At 48.8% G+C, this 18620-nt stretch overlaps 1 protein-coding gene across 6 annotated transcripts in view; it reads right to left on the reverse strand.

Moving 5' to 3' along the window:
* Nucleotides 1–7678: 7678 nt before the first annotated feature.
* The window catches only part of SLC25A48 (solute carrier family 25 member 48), a 41363-nt gene continuing 30421 nt past the window's right edge, over nt 7679–18620 (reverse strand). For 3 of the 6 annotated variants that reach the window (XM_023752146.1, XM_023752145.1, XM_023752147.1), the window contains 2 exons: nt 11856–11974; nt 7679–7968 (listed from right to left, as the gene is read on the reverse strand). In XM_023752146.1, the coding sequence (XP_023607914.1) occupies nt 7716–7968; nt 11856–11974 (372 nt within the window). In that variant the 3' untranslated portion in view covers nt 7679–7715. Of the gene's footprint in view, nt 7969–11855; nt 11986–18620 lie in introns of all 6 variants that reach the window. The other 3 variants (XM_006086563.3, XM_006086562.3, XM_014453891.2) reach the window with 2 other exon arrangements.

Consider the following 18620-nt stretch of genomic DNA (forward strand, 5'->3'; position numbering starts at 1 on the left):
AGGCTCAGAAAGGCGGAATGATTCCCCGGGCCCAGCTGGTGAGAGTTAGACAGGACTCGGCCCCAGCTGTCTCTGATGCAAAACCCTTGCATTTCCCTTCTGCTCTTATTCCGTGAATACCAGCTGACCATGTTGTGTTCACTGACTGCAGTCTGAGGGTAAAAGAGATTTAAAATAGTAGGAGCCCACACACCCATAACCAAAAACCTGGGGCCCAGGTAGTCTTCAGCCGGCAGTCCGTTTGCGGTTTAGGAAGGAAATACACAGTGCACACGTCATATGTTAGATAACGCCCAGGGCAGGGCCGGGGCAGGATTCCGTCATTAAAGCCATTAATATTCTGCAGCAAACACAGGAGCCACCACATGAGGTGATCAGGTTTGGCAGCCAAATGAGTCTCCACAAACGCTGGGCTCTGGGAGCTGTTTGGACTCAGAATTGTGCTGAGGGCTGAGGGCCCTTCCCCGTCCGGCTCTGCCCCCTCACAGAGGGCTCTCCCCGGCTTACCTGGGCTGGGCGTCCCCGGGAGCGACACAGGCTTCAGCAGCTACCGGATGGCCCGCCTCGTGGGGTCCGGGCCCCGCTGCTGTCGGGCCTTCTCCTCTCCTCTCCTCCTCCTGGGTTTTCTGAATGACTGTCCCAGACGCAGCTGTGTCCCGTTACACAATGTGGTTTACAGGCCGCAGTGCCGGCTTCCCCCTCTGCAAGCGCACCCACGCTGAGATCACGGCAGGGGCAGATGCTGGCGATTGGGCTCAGAACAAACCTGGGAACGCAATCGCTGCCGCAGAGGTGGGCAAAGAGATGAGCTGCAACCCACGCCACAGATTCATCCCCAGCAGGGCTTGGTGGTTTCCCTCAGCTTTTCTGCAAAAGCTGTAAAACCCGCAGGACCCACCCCTGCCGCAGCCTTCAAGCCGCCTTCTCTGCTCCGGGGTCTGGGTGAGGTGACTCCCCTCCTCCCTGTGCCCCGAGGGGTGAGATTTCTCTAGAAGAGAACTCACCTTTACTGAGTGTTTACTGGTACCAGGCACTGCGCTCAGCATGCTTTGCGGAATGTATAGTTGGATCTTTACCACCACCCCTTGAGATAGATACAGATTATTTCATATCATTATCCCCAGCGCACAAGTGAGGAAACCGAGGTCCAGACAGGTTACATACTAATAACTTGCCTGGGGCAAACGGCTTACAAGCGGTAAAGCCGAGGTCCTAACTCAGGTACCAGACTCTAGAGCAGGGGTGGGCAAACTTTTTGACTCGAGGGCCACAATGGGTTCTTAAACTGGACCGGAGGGCCGGAACAAAAGCATGGATGGAGTGTTTGTGTGAACTAATATAAATTCAAAGTAAACATCATTACATAAAAGGGTACAGTCTTTTTTTTTTTTTTTTTTTTAGTTTTATTCATTTCAAACGGGCCGGATCCGGCCCGCGGGCCGTAGTTTGCCCACGGCTGGCCTAGAGCCAACTCCTAAATCTGACCAACAGGGGCTTGCAGCTGCCCCGTCCATGTTGCTAGGTCCCAGGCTAAGTTGTTTCCAGGGGAAATTCCTGACCAGGCCACACCACTGCTGGCCGAAGCCCCGCCCCGATGCTGCCGGCCTTGCCGCTGACCAGTCCACATGCACCTGTTTCTCTATCTTCCCATCCATCCAGTGTGAAACGGGACGGTGTTGTAAAGGCTCAACCCTGTGATTCCTTCCCCACCCAGACCCAGACCGCTCTCCCTCTGGAAAGGGAGCCCTCAGCAGAAATGCAAAGACCATTCGCCCATTTAAAGTGGCGAATTCAATGGCTTTTACTATAGTCACAGGGTTGGGCAACCATCACCACAATCTAATTTGAGAACATGTCATCACCCCTAGGAGAAACCCTGTACACACCAGCAGCCATTCCCTATGCCCCCTTCCTCCGGCCTAGTCAACCAGTAATCTACTTTCTGTCTCCATCAATTTGCCTCTTCTGGATTTTTCCTATAAATGGAATCACGCAATACACGTTTTTCTGTGTGGCTGGCTTCTTTCACTTAGCATGGTGCTTTGAAATGTCATTCATGTTGTAGCCTATATAGATAGGCATTTGGGTTGATTCTGCCTTTTCGCCATTCTGAATAGTGCTGCTATGAACATCTTGTAAAGGTTTTGTGAGGACATGTTTTCACTTCTCATGGGTTTACATCTAAGAGTGGAGTTGCTGGGTCATATGGTAATTCTACCTTAACTTTTTGAGGAACTGCCAAACTGTTTTCCAAAGTGGCTATACCATTTTACATTTCCACCAGCAATGCATGAGGTTCCCAACTTCTCCACAGCCTTAGCAACACTTATTATCTATCATGTTTATCGTAGCCATCCCAGTCCGATTATCTCGCTGTGAATTTAGTGTATTTTCCTAATAACTAGTATTGCATCTTTTGATGCATCTTTGCATGTGCTCATTGGCCACTTATATTTCTTCCTGAGAGAAATGTCTAATCAAATACTTTGACCAGAGAGGGGCATGGTCGTGTCATGGAGCACAGCGGAGAGGCCTGGGTTGGCAGACATGGCACACATGGGCCATGTGGCCAGGCCAACTGGGAATGAAGACGCTTCCACAGAAGCCACATGGAGGACTAGAGAGGGGGATGCCAGGTTCGGTGATGTATCTCCCAAGAGACAGAAGCTTCTCCTATACCCCAAACCCCCAAATCTAACTAAAGCAGTGGTTCTCAACCTTCCTAATGCCGCGACCCTTTAATACAGTTCCTCATGTTGTGGTGACCCCCAACCATAAAATTATTTTTGTTGCTACTTCATAACTGTAATTTTGCTACTGTTAGGAATCGTAATGTAAATATCTGATATGCAGGATGTATTTTCATTGTTACAAATTGAACACAATTAAAGCATAGTGATTAATCACAAAAACAATATGTAATTATATATGTGTTTTCCAATGGTCTTAGGCGACCCCTGTGAAAGGGTCGTTCGACCCCCAAAGGGGTCGCGACCCACAGGTTGAGAACCGCTGAACTAAAGTTACTCTCAGGGCAGGGAAAAGGAGAAAATCCTGAACTGACTGCATTTAACCTGTAATTTCGGAATTTTACCCTGAAATGGTAAAATTACTTTTTATGCCATGAGGTAGAATGGATGCTTGAAAAAAACTAAATTCAGTTAAAGTTCATTTATTTTGTACACACCTGAAGCTGTGGTGAGTCACTCAGCAAATACCAACGAAGCCTGCAGGGAGCGCCAGGTGCCGACCTCAGCACAACAGCGAACACAGCAGCATCCTCAGAGTCTGCAGGTGTGTGTGTGGGGGGGAGACTGGCCTTCGCTGCTGGGAAGCAGAGGGGCAGGGCACTAGGGTGGGTCTGTGACTGGCAGGGGTGACTGAGCCCAGAGAATACTGGCCCCTCCCCACATTCAGCAGCGGGGAGGGTGCAGGGGTGGGGGGAGCAGTGATCCTGTGGATGGCTTTTCTGGATCCGAGGTGCTTATGGGCTGAACTCCTCTGCTGGACAAAATGTTTCCTGGAAATTTCTCTGATGTCAGTCTGAGAGAGGGGCCAGAACCCTGAAGGACGAGAATCAATGACTCGTCAGACACCCTGGGCACAGAAGGGCCATATCAGCATCTGCAACCACCCCTCCCCAAGTACACATATCAGATCTTCACGTATCCGTCCAAAGGCCTAGGAGACAGGCATCTGGAGCTCTCGGGGTTTCACCTGCAGAGACAAGGCCCAGGAAGCACCGCCGCAGCCATCCTGTGTGGCCCCTGAAAATGCAAGCACCCCAGATGCACAGAGAGGAAGGCGGGCCAAGAAAAATCCCAGGGACCCACCCCTCCCCGACCGTCTCTAACCCCTATGTTTTGCATTTTACAGTTTAGAAAACCACTTTTGCACTTGATTCTTATGGAAGCCCTGGAAGGTAAGTAGGGATACTCTGTGTGGCCATTTTACAGATGAGGAAACTGAGGCGCAGCAGAGGCAAAAGCTTGCCAAGGGCACGCAGCCAGCTGATGACAGACCTGGAACTAGAACCCAAAGCAGAGGTCTCCCTAGTCCAGTGATGGCGAACCTATGACACGCGTGTCAGAGGTGACACACGAACTCATTTTTTGGTTGATTTTTCTTTGTTAAATGGCATTTAAATATATAAAATAAATATCAAAAATATAAGTCTTTGTTTTACTATGGTTGCAAATATCAAAAAAATTCTATATGTGACACGGCACCAGAGTTAAGTTAGGGTTTTTCAAAATGCTGACACGCCGAGCTCAAAAGGTTCGCCATCACTGCCCTAGTCTGAGGTTCGCTCCACAGAGAAGTGAAAGGACAATAAGGGAGGCAGGAGACCCAAAACACAGGAAGCGTAGTTACAGGGCCCAGAAGCTCTCATCACCGAGGCCAGGGTCACCAGCCACCGGAAGCCTATGCCTGTGCAGGATTTAGTTGACCTCTGCTGCCACCACGTGGTGATTCTGCAGTTTACCAGCCAGGAAAGCCTTTGGTGACAGATTTTTTTTTATGTGTGGAGCAGCCGCTCAAAGGGACCCTGGGGTCAAAACAATTTTCATACCGAGTATAACATAAGATGGCATCTGCCCTTTTCACTCTCATTTTCCCACGAGTGTGCAATGGAGCTTTCCACAGGCTACGCGGCAACTGGCATCACAACAGATTGAAAGCAGAAGCGTATGGGGATCCGCCTGTCCTCTAGTTAAGCCAGAAGTTAGGGAGAATTGCAAAAATGTAACAGTGCAACTCTTTCATTATTTATTTTTGGGGGAAACATAGCTATTTTCATAAAAATGTTATTATTTTAACATGTAATAGGGTTGTTACGCTTTATATAAATATTTTTAAAATTCTCTTTTAATTTCTGGTGAATGTTACAATCTGCATAAACAAAAGTTCTCTATAATTTTGAAGAATGAAGGGGACCGCTGTTGAGAACTGCTGTTACCAGTGCCAACGGATGTTTGTTGGCACCAATTCAATGCCAACAAGAATCCCCTTTGGGGATGCAGTGAAGAAGGAAACTTTATTCAGTGCAAACGCGGCTGTGGAACAGCTGAATGGAACAGCTGAATGGCAATGCAGCCCGGCTGTGAAAACTGTAGAACACCTCTGGGGCCAGGGGTCCTGGGGCCAGGCCCCTCTCCAGCTAGACAGCTCTGCTCTGCCCATGCTGGCCGGCTTCACTCTGCTCTGGCAAAGCTTTGGTGTTTCAGCTCAGCCAGGGAGATGAAGCTTCATTCCTTTTTTTTTGAGAGAGAGAAACATCAATTTTTTGTTCCACTTATTTATACATTCATTGGTTGATTCTTGTATGTGCCCTGGCTGGGGATGGAACACACAACCATGATGTATGGGAAACAATGCTCCCACCAACTGAGCCACCCAGCCAGGGCCCCAGCTTCATTCTTATGTAGACAGAAATCCCTGCCCATGGTCCCTGATTGGTCCATCTCATGCAAATGAGGGCTCCAAGTCCTTGCAGTTTGATTGGCCCAAAAGGCACTGTCCTGATTGGTTAAAATAGCCACTCTGACTGGTCATAGCTGTGCAGCTCTGATTGGGTTGGGAAAGCCTCAATCCTACTGGTTGAAATAGAATTTCAGGAAACCTTTATAAGGGCTGGCTCAGATGGCAGAAACACAGTGCAGGCAGGCAGTTCAGCACAGGCTTCTCTGTGAAGTGCAGTTTGTGTGAGAGGCTCCATGCAGGAATGGCTGCTACGCTGTTTTTTGTTTGTTTTTAAATATGAGCCCAGTTCGTCACCAGGAGCCCTTCTTAGTAGACGTCTTCCTCACCCCCCTCAGGGTTCACAAAGGTAATGGTAATTGTTACTTTTTTCTCCGATACCAGGAATGCTCCCTGCTCATGGAGGTCAGGGTATCCAGGCTAAAGAAAAGCAGAGGCAGGACAGCCTGGAGGGTGGTGGTCAGACAGGAGCTGGTCCCGTGGGTTTGTTGGATACTCAATCATTCCTTCAACAAACATTTAAATGCTCACACGTGCCTGGTATTGGATGGGATGGGAAAATGGTTGGAAGTACGGGGAACCTGGGACAGAGCAATCAGAGGTGAGTCTGGAAGAGCAGCTCTGATGGGGATTGCCAAAGGCCTTCACTGACAGTTCAGGACTCTGTACATTACACAGGTGTCCCAACAACTTTCTCTTTCCCACTATGAAATGATGTTCCATGGGCTGGACAGCAGGGAGCAGTGTGGCCTCAAGATTATCAAATGGAACTGGAAGTACATTGGAGCCTCCGTTTCTCCGCCTGTGAACCTGGTCAGCAAGGCCTCTTTCTGTTTACCTCCTCCTCTCATAGAGCAGATCAGAGAACACCAAGAGGAACTGCGAAGGATTCTGACACCTGAAGAAGGTTGTTTCTTGGATCTCAGCCTTATCAGCGCGTCCAGCAGACGCCCTCTGCTGGCCTTGTGAACACACCACCACTTCCAAACAAACTGGGCAACCGGGACCCGCACCGGGAAACGGTCTCGTTGAGGCCGACTTACTAGTAAAAACACACTTTAGACCGTGTTAGAGAAAAGACCTCAGGTTCACTGGGAATGGACTAGATGACAGTGGACATCTCTTCACCAGTGTCCACAGTGCCTGCCCAGGACCAGTGATGCTGGGTGGGCAGGCCCACCTGTCCTGTCAGTAGAACCATACACCAGAATGGAAGTGCTGCTGTCCTCAACACAAACGACAGAGTCTGCACATAGTAGGTGCTCAACAAATGCTTGATGACCGGTGGAGGGATGGAGATTTGGACTGCAGCCTGCAGATCTGCCTGAGGGACCCGCCATTGCCAGGGGCTGTGAAGCAGAAAGACCAAGGAGGGCACACTGAGGGTTTGTTTCAAGGAGGGAACCCTTTGCTAGAGCATCAGGATAAACAATGAGGCTGAACACTTTCAACTTCTTTATGCCTTGAGCAGCGCTGTGCCTTTGGTGCTGGGTCTGGTAGGGCAGGGATTTCCAGAAACATGCTCTGAGTCACTCAAGGGCGGTGGAAGGGGGTGGGGAAATCACAGGGGGCTGGGAGGGAGAAAAGAAATCTAAGGATATTTTCACCACCAGGTTTTAAGCCAGGAATGGCAACTAGATTCCTTTGTATGTCACTTCTGACTGGCTGGTGGCTGCTCAGGGCACTGTGTTGAGGAGGACTCTGAAGCTGCATCCGGCTCCACAGGAGAGGCTCCCTGCCTGTTGTAGGCACGAAGAGTGGGAGTGACATCACGGACACGAGCAATGGCCTCCCCACATGGCTCGAGTGAGAAACACAAGGTAGAATCATGACATCATTCTGGAAACCGGGCTGTGGACAAAGTATTTTATTTTGCTTCATTTTGTTCTCCATGTGAAAATAAGGCCCAGAGAATGCCTACCCCACCCGCACTCAGCGCCCCCGCCTCTGGAGCGTGACCAGCACGTACCGCTGGCCGAGGGGGGTAGAGCGCCTACAGGGCTTCCTCTCACTCCGTTGCCCGTTCACCCGCCGCGCCCTCCCTGCCCACCTGAGGCAGCTGGGAAAAGGGAAGAGAGACTTCTCACCTGCGTGGAATGGCCTCTTCTCTGGTGACATCTACAGGGGTCTAAACAGGGGGAAGAGTGAGGGTGGCCTGTGTCTCTTGGAAGCCAGGCAGAAGCATCCGATACAGAAATGACCTGAAGAAGTTTTCATTGTTTTTATTTGGAAACTTAGAGACAACTCCAGCTCCTCTGCGAATTCCCAGTGAGTTTACAGCAGTCGTGGGAAGCAGGTCTATTTGGCCCCACTTTTTGCCAGGTGCCAGTGCAGATAAAAAATAGGTGGCGGTTTATCAATGGTCCAGCTGGGAGGGGAGGAGCAGAGTGCTTGCGATCCGAAAGAAGGGGTTTGGAGGTGAGCAGGTTCTGGAGAGGCCTCGCCCTGCAGGGAATGGGGCCCTGGTCCATGACGCCAGCCCTAGCCCTGGGGAAAAAGGAGGAAAGGTAAGGCTTTCATACAATCAGTCAGCAAGATCTAGCAGTCAAACAACCCACTTAGAGCTGCTTGGGCGAAGCAACAACTGGCAAAGTATCACCATGAGAACAGGCTGGTGGAAGCCTATGAGGTTGTCTGGGTTACAGTCAAACCTCGGTTCTTGAACGAACATCTCCCATCTTCAACAGTTCGCTTCTCAACCTGACAGCCCTCTCATGCTGATACCTGTATGATCAGTCAAACATTTCTCAGGCGACTAACAAAGGAGAGAATGCGTGAGTATGAGTCAGTTTATTGCTGAAGTGCATGTTGATAACATCTCAGGAAATTGTGCTGTGAATATTTGTGTGTTTTTGTTCTTATTGCTGCTTATTATTAATTATTAAATTTTCATTTTTTACTGTACATTTCATTTCCTTTTTGTTACATTTTCATTTACATTTCATGTCCTTTTTGTTTTAAAGTGTTTATAGATAAACAGTACATTAGGCATGTACTGTATATAAGTATTATATATTGAGAGTATTATGATGAGTGAAATAAGCTAGTCAGAGAAAGACATGATCTCACCTATAAGTGAAATCTAATGAACATAATAAACTGATGAACAAAATAGATCCAGAAACATGGAGGTATAGAACAGATTGACATCCCTGGGGGGGGGGGGGGTTGAGAAAGGGCAGGAGGAGACAGGAAGAGATTAACTAAAGGACTCATATACATATATGCATAACCAATGAACACAGACAATAGTGTGGTGAAGGTCTGGGGTGGGGTAGGGGCTGGGAGGGGGGTTAAGGGGAGAAAAATTGGGAGACATCTGTAATACTGTCAACAATAAAATAAAATTGTTAAAGAAAGAAAGATTAGTAGTAAAACGGAATCATTTGGGGGTCTGGAATGAATTAATTCAATTTACATGATTTCTAGTGGGGGGGGGGGGGAAGATTCGGTTTTCAAACAGCCTTCCAGAATGAATCAAGTTCGAGAACCAAGGTTCCACTACATTTGCATATTTTCAAAAAAATGGGTGGGAGGGAGACTGTATCTACTTCCCTTGAAAATGAATTTCCTGACATCGAAAGTAGACCAATGAGGTTTGGAGCACGAAAGTCATGGCAGGGGCAGAACAGCATTATTTCTGGAAGGTTCTGGATGTGGGGGTACAGGTGGACAGGTAGGAGTGGTGCCCTGGATCCACAGGCCTCAGACAAGCCCAAGAACTGACCGCTGACCAGTGGCTGGGCCCCCTTTCTATCACCAAAGGTCATCTCCCTCGCGAAGTCTGACTCAGGTTTCTCCGTACGAACAGATAAAGCCACATCATGAAACGACCACCTCGTGCTGCATTCACTTGGGTACAAACAGTCCGTGGGTCACTCTTGTGTTGACCTGGAGAGAACTACCTGAGCAGGTGGGTGAAAAGGAAGTGTGGGAGCCGGGGAGCGCTCTGTGTCTGGCTGTTAGGTGGAGGCTGGAGCTGACTGGAGCTGGCTGTGTCCTGCAGGCACTTGAAGACAATTCCAGGGATTCCCACTGCCTGCACTCGGCACTTTTGAGATCGTCACCATCCCACCACTTCCCTAGGTCTCTAATGACATCATCTCACTGTCGTCAGTTTAGACCATGAGGGAGGCACTGGTTTCCATGTGGTCAAAGCGTGGATAACTACCCTGGCCTGAACCATGACTGGCCCGAGATCTCAGAGCAGGAGGGTAAGTTCAAATCCAAGATCTGTTAGAGGGCCTTTGTGTTCTTGGGTCAGAGCAGGAGGCTTGTTTAAGATGAGGCTCCAGAAAAGTCACTGGAAACCCCCTCCCCAATTCCTGCTGGGTGTCCCAGCCCCCTCCCACCCCAGCTGACATCTGTGCCCTTGTATGGTCAGAGCACTTTCAGGAAGAATTTTTTCCAGTCAGGGTGTGTTTGTGGGGGGGGGGGGGGGGGGTCACTGTCCTGAATGGCCAAGTCTAAAACAATCAGGGTTTGGCATACTAGAAACTTCTTCCTTCCTCCTGAAGTAGCCAGTCACCAGGGTGGTCACAAGTGACAGATGGCGACAGCTCCGGCAAGCGTCCAGCCACTCTGGGAGCGGCCAGGCCTTGGCATTAAACCACCTTGCGGCTGAAGATTTAAGGACATGGGAAAACGGTCCTGGACTATTAAACAGGAGAGATTATAAAACATTGTGGGAAGTAGGATCCCTTTTTGGGGGAACACATAAAAAACACTTAGAAAATAATAGAAAGGTCTTGGAATTATAGGGTTTTTGTTGCTGTTCTTTCAGTTTACTTCTTTCCCCCCTAGTTTTCTAGAATAAAATGCATTGATTTTATTATAAATTTTTTTAAAAGGGGGAATGGCTAATATCTGAGCACAGCTTTAAGAACCAGGCCTCCCTTCCCTGCCTTGGACATAACCCTAGTACAGTAACTTGTCACCCAAGATGTTTAATTATGCAAAATGCATTGCTTCCCTCTGCCTTTTATAAGAGAGGGCAGAAAGCCAGGGAAGCTGTGAATGTGGGTGCTTTAAAGAGCTAAAAGCATTTGCTTTAAAGCCGTGTCTAGGGCTATCCCTGGCTTCCTCTAGCCAGCTCTTACTCTGCCCTGCCCTCCCCCTGGCCTGTCCAGGCGTCCCACAGGGCTCAGCTTCCTCAGGGGAGGGTGCAGGGAGGTTTGCTAAGACCTTCCTGATGAAGACCATCCTTCCTGAGAGAATGTGCGGTCACCACAGCCAACGCACATTGGTTTCTGGGTAACTAGAAAATTCAGCGACTTCCTCCACTTTGTCTCTGAGCTCTGCAAGGGACCGGTTTGGGGCAGGGGAGAAGAAACAAGAGAGGAAAAGAAGAGAAAGAACTGAGAAGATATGGAAGTTGATCATCCAGCCACTTGGTGATATTTGTGAGTGGCCATTCATGTGTCAAACTCTGTGAGGAGGCACAGGCCATCGAGGTGAAATAGTAGTCACAGTTCTCCTGGGACTTCCACGCTGGCTGGGAAATCATCAGGCAGTTACATGCAGGGGGATGTGGTAGGGGCTGAGCAGGGGTTGTGGGAGGGAGCCTACAGCAGGCACAACGCCTGGCTGAGGCATCAGGGCAGGCTTCCTGGAGGAGGAGACTTTGAGACCAAGGCCTGGATGACAAAGAGTTGAGGAAGCCAAGGACAATGGGAAAGGTGTGAAGCCAAGGGCAATGGGAAAGGTGTGAAAACAGCTTGGGGACAGCATGCCAGGCAGGGGCAGCATTGCAAAGTCACAGAAATGAGAGTGAGGATGGTATACTTAGGATGGTGGTGAGGATGAGGTGGTTAAGGACTGATGCTTTACCTAGTGGGTAATGGGGAGCCATTGAAGGCATTTGAGCAAGGGAGTCTCTTACTCAGATTTCTGTTTGTAGATGATTTGGGCCAGTGCTCTTTCTGCGATGAGGAAGTGAGAAGGACAGGGTGGGGGGGAGGAAATGGGGCAGAGGCTGTTCCCTAGAGTTCTGGGAGCCTGGCGGTGGCTCTCAGACTCAGGCACTTAGCTCAGTTGGAAGGTGGGAAGATGGTGCCTGTGTGACAGGGGTGGGTACCCTGGTTTGAGTCCTCACTTCTGAGCCTGGGTCATTAACTTGTACAGTGAAACCTCTCTCCAAGGGCCATGGATGCTGCTGAGTGGGAAAACAGATACATGCGCTTCCTATACAGAGGTCAGTTGTGTGCCCACCCAGCTCACCACCAGTCACAGGCAGGCATTTGAGAAGGGCTTTCGATGACAAGAAGGGTGGCGATCCGAGCCCCAGGATCAACACAGATTAGATAGGAAACCAATGCAGGGAGACATTTTCATGGCTAAGAAGAGAGTTTCAAGCTCTGGGAGGTGCGACTGACCTGGCACTCAGGGGCTGGTCACCGGGTAGTTCCCTCTGATGGCCCGCAGCGAGAGCTCGTACCCCAGGAACATGGCTGCGCTCATGGGGAAGCCCCGCACAGCATTCACCGTGATGCCTCTGAAAAACACCTGTGACAGGGGACGGCATTATCACAGGGGACTGACCGCACCTCTGCAGGGCCACACCGGAGGGCAGGGAGCGGGCTGGTGGTGATGCCTGCTCAGGCCCGTCTCAGGCTGGGCCCTGCAGAGCCAGAAGGACCTGTGCAGGCAAAGGCTGCCTGGAATGCCCAGCCATGCCCTGCCCTGACCCAGGTCATGCCGGATGGCACTTCTCCTGCCAGGCCTGGCCCACATGCACTGTGACAAAACTGTTGAGTCCTGTGAACACCCACATCTCCTTGCTTAATGGCTTCTTTCTCTTGTGAGCACACACTTACACACATGCACACACATGCGTGTGCACACATGATTTTCAGGAATCTGGAAGTCAGAACTCCCCCCTCCTCTTTGCAGTGGTGGACAGAGCACCAGCCCCAACCAATACGGTGACAGGTGCTTCCTGGGACATCCCCAGGGACCAGTGGGGAGAACTCAGGCCGTGTGAAGAGGGCAGACACAGAGTTGAGGCACAGCTGTGCCATTTAGTAGCTGTGCTATTTGGGCAAGTGGCAGCCTCTGGAATCTCAAAATTTCCAACTGTAAAACGGGGGTGATCATGCCATTGACCTAATACAGCTGTTGAGGGAATAAATGAGATGACGCTGTGGAGCACGGACACAGTGTTGACTAGCACATCACTATCCTTGTTACCTAAAGGCATCGCTTTGGACAGAGTGGCACCCAACCTCGATCATTAGTGTGAGTGCCTCAGGGTGGTGGCCTGTTGATGAGCCGCTAGCCTTGGCCTTAATACAAGAAGACTATGTTTGCCTTCCATCCCAGGGAATGCGATAAGGTGCTTTCCTTCCTCCCTGAATCCTCTTGCCTGGTGCAAGAAGACACTAATCGATGTGACCTAGTTCCAGCCCTCGGAAAGTTTATAACCTACTAAAGGAGCCAAGCCCCACTCAGGAATAATTACAACATCATGTAGAACGTGGTGAGAATAGATAAGGGCTTTGGTGAGCAGTGGGATGGAGAGGAACTATCCTTAAATGTCCTCCCTGGACAAAACATCTAAAGGCAAATTCCTATCCAAGCATAAATGACCCGGTAACTGTCAGGCATAAGATGCAACTCTGTCACCTGACTCCTGTATGATTTACTACGTTTATGAATTAGGGCTGGTATTGTAATTTTAAGAAAGTGGAAATCCAGCCCTTTGCATTCCCTGCTTGCTTAGTAGTCGGGCACTGTGGTGGCAGGTTAGGTGCAGGCCACTGACAGGACGTCAGGGGACCTTCCTTCAGGAGCGGTGCCTGCGTCTTGCCACTCTGTGGCAGCCTGGGAGATGCAGCTGGATGGGAAGGGGAGAGAGGGCTTGTGGACTTGGGAAGCCTGGGCCTCGGGGAAGGGAGCTGATGGACAGGATCCAAGAGGTGAGCAGGTGGCTCCTCCAAACCCCGGAGCAATTCAGGTAGCGGGCAAGTGGGATCCTCACGACATTAGCTCTCCTTTCTCATGTCTAACCTTTCTGGAATTCCACAGGCACACCCAGAGTGACTGAATAACAGCCAGGAACCGGGTCAGGCTCTGGAGGGAAATTCCATGCGAGGTGCCCCAGAGGCTCCCCTGCAAGGCAGGCCAGGCAGATCCTCCTGTCCCATAGCACTGGGCCCTGCAGGAGCCCTAGGCCACTTCAGACAGACAGACAGACAGACAGACACTCCCCCCTCCAACAGCTGCAGCCACTCTGCCTCTGCTCTGCGAGGCCGAAAGGTGGCTAACAAAACACACACCTTCTGGCTTTTACTGCAGCTCTCAGAACACAAAAAACACCGGGCTGAGTTGTTCCTCATGAAGCCTCAATGGCTCCCCACTGCCCAAGGTCAAGTGCACACCCTTCCCTGGCCTGTCAGGGCCCACACCCTCTGTTCCTGCTCTTTCCCTGGACTGCCTCTTACACCTCACACCTGTCACTCTGGGCAGTCTAAAAGCCTGTCCTTCCTCCTAAGGGACCAACTCTCTTCACCACTGGGCCTCTGCTGGAATGCTCCCAAATCTGGCTGCGCCCTCTAGTAGTCCTCCCAGGCCACCCCGTGCTGGACTATGGTCCCCTGCCTTCTGTGCACTCATCTCTCTGCTATCACAGCACTTCCCACACCCCTGCCAACTGCCCATCCTCTCATTAATAATCCCAGTAAGGGCAGTGGGAGCAGGGCTGTGTGTGTGGCTCATCTCTGAATCCCCAGCACCTGCACTGTGCTTGGCCTAGAGGATCCTCTATAGCAGCAGTCACCAACCTTTCGGACCTCACGGACCACCAGTGGTCTGTGGACCACCGGTTGCCGATCGCTGCTCTACAGATCTATTAAATGAATCAATGGATGGATGAGAGGAAGGAAGGAAGGAAGGAAGGAAGGAAGGAAGGAAGGAAGGAAGGAAGGAAGGAAGGACTCGTTGATACCAGAAGAATGGTTTCTGAGCTGAAAGAGTCCCAGTGTGATGTGATAGTGGGGGATTCCTGGAGTGGAGAGAAGGTTCCAGACCCTCCACATTGCAGACCCAAAGAGCAACCAACCCTGGTGCTTCAGGAAGCTTTCTACTACAAATGCTCCTCTCTGTCTCCCCTTAGAGTTAACCACTCTTGTCCTACTGTCCCAGATCCCTTCACAAGGACACCAAGTCACTCCTCCCGCATCCTATTTCAGATGACAGCTCTCCAAGTATGAGCCATGGCCCATGTGGCCCACAGCGATCCTCACAGCAGGCAGAAGATGGATCCAAAACTTGGTAATGCCCTGAACCATGGACTTCTAACCCCCATCATGAAGGCTGCTTTACCGCTAATCATTAAGAGAGTTACGAAAAGGGCTACTAACATTGAACACTGCCATCATTATTTTACTGCTTTCCAATTCTCTCTTACCACTGAGTTCTTCTCCCAGGGGAAAGTGGAAACAGCTTAGGGCTTTGTACACCCCTCAGTGAGCTGCAGTAAAAGTGTTTTGGAGGGGGTATTCCACAAAGCAGTGCCCAAGCCAAGTGGGACTGGAGCCATCCTTCAGGCCTGGGAAAAGGCGTTCCTCCTACTGCTACGAATATGACTGTGAGACAACCCAACCTCCCGGGACTGTGTGGGAATTTTTGCTACCATATGTTATTTATGTTACTTATATGCAAACTTACATACAAATATACATAAATATCCATACACATATATATGCATGCACAGGCTGGGAATATTTTTGGAATACATCACACGAAATAACAGTAATTGCCTTTGAGAAAGTACTGGGAACCACAGTGATATTTAGACAATATATCTTCTTATACCTTTTGAAACATCCTATGTTCATACATAACCTTTTTTAACCTTCTAATAAAAAATTTAAAACTTAACCTCAGTCAATGAGGTGATTAATCAAGCTGACTATGGCTATCTTTGCTTACCACCTACCTCTGACTATAACTATAAACCAAATGCAATTGAGATTTAAAAATTGATCATCTGGCCTTAGTTGCCCTCAAGGACTTTTTTTATTTTTTTTATTTTTTACTGAGCACCATAATTTCTGGAGAAAATAATATCAGCAATATATTTTGCCTCTACAGGCATTTTTAGAATTGTGACATTAATATTTCAGATAACAGAAAAAAATATCTCATATAAAAACAGAACATCCCCATTTGAATCTCTCTTATGTGTACTTGTTGTTTGAATCACAAACTGTGCTTCTGCCAAAAAAAGAAAAGACAATTGAGGTGAGAATTCTAGGAAGATGGCAGAGCAGGAAACACAGGAATCCGCCTCCCCACCTACACAACAATTGTACAAGCAGAATCTGTCTGATTTTGGAATTCTGGAGTTTACTGAAGGTTTGGACAGTAAATTGTGATTAATTTCAACTCTTAGCTCGGTGGCAGCTACCCACCCTCCACCCAAGCCCTGAGGCAGGAAGCTGTGCACTGTTCTTGGAGCACCTGCACACAGCTTGTGGGAGCCAGGATAGGCAATAAGGACCCAGCCCCCCCACCCCAATATCGAAGCTGGTTCTGATCACTGATTGCTGTTTCTAGTCAGAGAGGTACCATTGTTGTTTCACCCAACCCACCCTCCATTGATACAAGCCCCTCCCCCTCTGGCTGAAGGGACTTCCTGGGGACTTAAAGGGCTAATGCCCTTCCCCCTTCATTTTTCTCTTTTTCCCCTTAAAGATTAGGACATTCAAAAGCAACTGCATGTTTGGGGAAAATCAGAAAGTGACTGAACGTGCCCAGGGAAAGCTGCGGCTCAGAAAGGACCCGGAAGGATCTGCATTCACACCTGATCCTGGGCACAGAGACAGCCTGCAGCAACCAGAAAAACAAAACAATAAACAGAGACAATGACAACAAACACTAAGCCCTTGGAAAAGGGAAGAATCTGATTTCCAGAGTTACCTCATTACTGTATTAGATTCAGAAGTCTAGTTTTTAACCAAAAAAAAAAAAAAATCACAAGGCATTCAAAAATAAATAAATCAGCAGAAACTGTTCCTGAAAAAGACCTGATAGCAGAACTACTTGACAAAAACTTTAAAACAACTGTCTTATAGATGCTTGAAGAACTGAAGGAAGATGTGGAAAAAGTCAAGAAAATGATACATGAATGAAATTGAAATATCAGTGAAGAAACAAAAAACTCAGAAAGAAACCAAACAGAAATTCTGGAACTAAAAAGTACAATATCTGAAATTTAAAATTCACTAAAAGGATTCAAAGGCATATTTTAACAAACAGAAGAATCAGCAAACTTGAACGTAAGACAATGAAAAGTATTGAGGCCAAGGAACAGAAAAGAAAAAGGTTGAAGAAAAGTGAACAGAGACTAAGGGACCTGTAGGAAATTCTGAAGCCAGTCAACATATGCTTTGTGAGAGTCCCAGAGGAGAAGAGAGAAAAGGGCAGAGAGAATATTTGAAGTAATACTAGCTGAAAACTTCCTAAGTCTGATGAAAGACATGAATATAAACATCAAAGTCTCTCAATAAATTCCAAGTAGGATGAACTCAAAGAGACCCATACCAAGACACAAATAAACTTTTTAAAGACAAAGAAATAATCTTGAAAGCAGCAAGAGAGAAGCAACTCACTGGACAAAGGATACTCAGGAAGATAATTTTAGAGGCCAGAAGACAATGGGACAATATATTCAAAGCACTAAAAGAAAAAAAAGTAGTCAGTTGGGAATCCCATATCAGCACCACTATCCAATCCTACAAGAGTGAGGGAGAAATTAAAACATTCCCAGATAAACAAAAGCTGAGGGAGATCATTACCACTAGACCCATTCTGTAAGAAGTGCTCAACAGAGTCCTTCAGGGTGAAATGAAATGACATTGGACAGTGAAGAAATTAAGACCTCAATAAAGGAAAATGCATAGGGAGAGTGATGTCAGCATCGCAGCAGCACAAGACATTCCTTGCTTGGTCCCCACCTCAACAACAAAAATTCGGCATCCATCCATGAACAGAAGTGCCTCTGTGGGAGTCGAGGGACTCAGCACCATACACCAAGGGACCCAAGAGCAGTGGGTCCCATTTGTACATCAGGTAATAGGCAGACAGACCTCAGTACTGGCAGTGGAGCCTGCAGGACCTGTGACCTGGCTCCAGCCCCTGTTGGCCATGGTCCACGAGCACCTGGAGAATTCTGACTCGGGCAGTCTCCCACAGATGAGACGGCCTTTGTGGAAGTCCAGGTTTTGAGAGGAGAAGTTCCAGTGCTCCATTGGAGCAAAACAAATAAAAGTTTGGATGCATTGGAGTGGGCAATTAGTAACTACTGGAGGGCTTGGGACAAGGCAGCTACATGAAAAAAAAAGTCCAGAGATCAGTAGTAACATTTAAACTAATAAAACCCCTAACACTAATGCCAATGACAAATGAATAACTTTTTCTAAATGTTCTCTATGTGTGATGCATTAAGCTAAGCACTTTTTTTATGCGCCATTTAATTTAACCCACAAATATCCCTGTTGTTCATGGTAGGAATGGTTATCCTTGGAGAAACTGAGGCCCATAGAGGTGAAGCAACTTGTGTGGATTCCTCCAGCTCACAAGTAACCAAGCTTAGCTTGGAACTCAAATCTTCTGATTCTAAGAGGCATGTCAAGAGAATCGGGGGCCTATTTGCGGGAGAGCAGACAAGACTGTTTCTTTGGAGGGTGCTCAGAGGGTCAGGGGAGGCAAGATAGACAGGGATGAATTTATTTATAACCTTGGGTGCCAGGTGCGGAAGTCTGGTCTTCATTCTGGGACAGTTTAGAGGCAGGAAGGGGCTTGGGTTTAGGACAAGACCCTTGGGTGCAGGGAGGAGAAGCGAGGAGGAGGGAGATGAGGCCTGGTTGGAGGCTGCCTCGAGAGTTGAGACCAGGGGGGATGGGGTCTGTACTTGCGTGGGCGGGGGAGTTGAAGACAGATCGGCAGCTGGAACCTGTGAGACGTGATAACTGAGGTGGTTCTGGGACTTCCCACTTGGACGGGGGAGGGGAAGGCTCTGAGCAATGAGTATGGAAGGACCTCTAGCCCAGCGGTTCTCAACCTGTGGGTCGCAACCCCTTTGGCGGTCGAACGACCCTTTCACAGGGATCGCCTAAGACCATCCTGCATATCAGATA

This window comes from Myotis lucifugus, unplaced genomic scaffold (assembly GCF_000147115.1).
Source record: "Myotis lucifugus unplaced genomic scaffold, Myoluc2.0 scaffold_28, whole genome shotgun sequence".
Lineage (NCBI taxonomy): Eukaryota > Metazoa > Chordata > Mammalia > Chiroptera > Vespertilionidae > Myotis > Myotis lucifugus.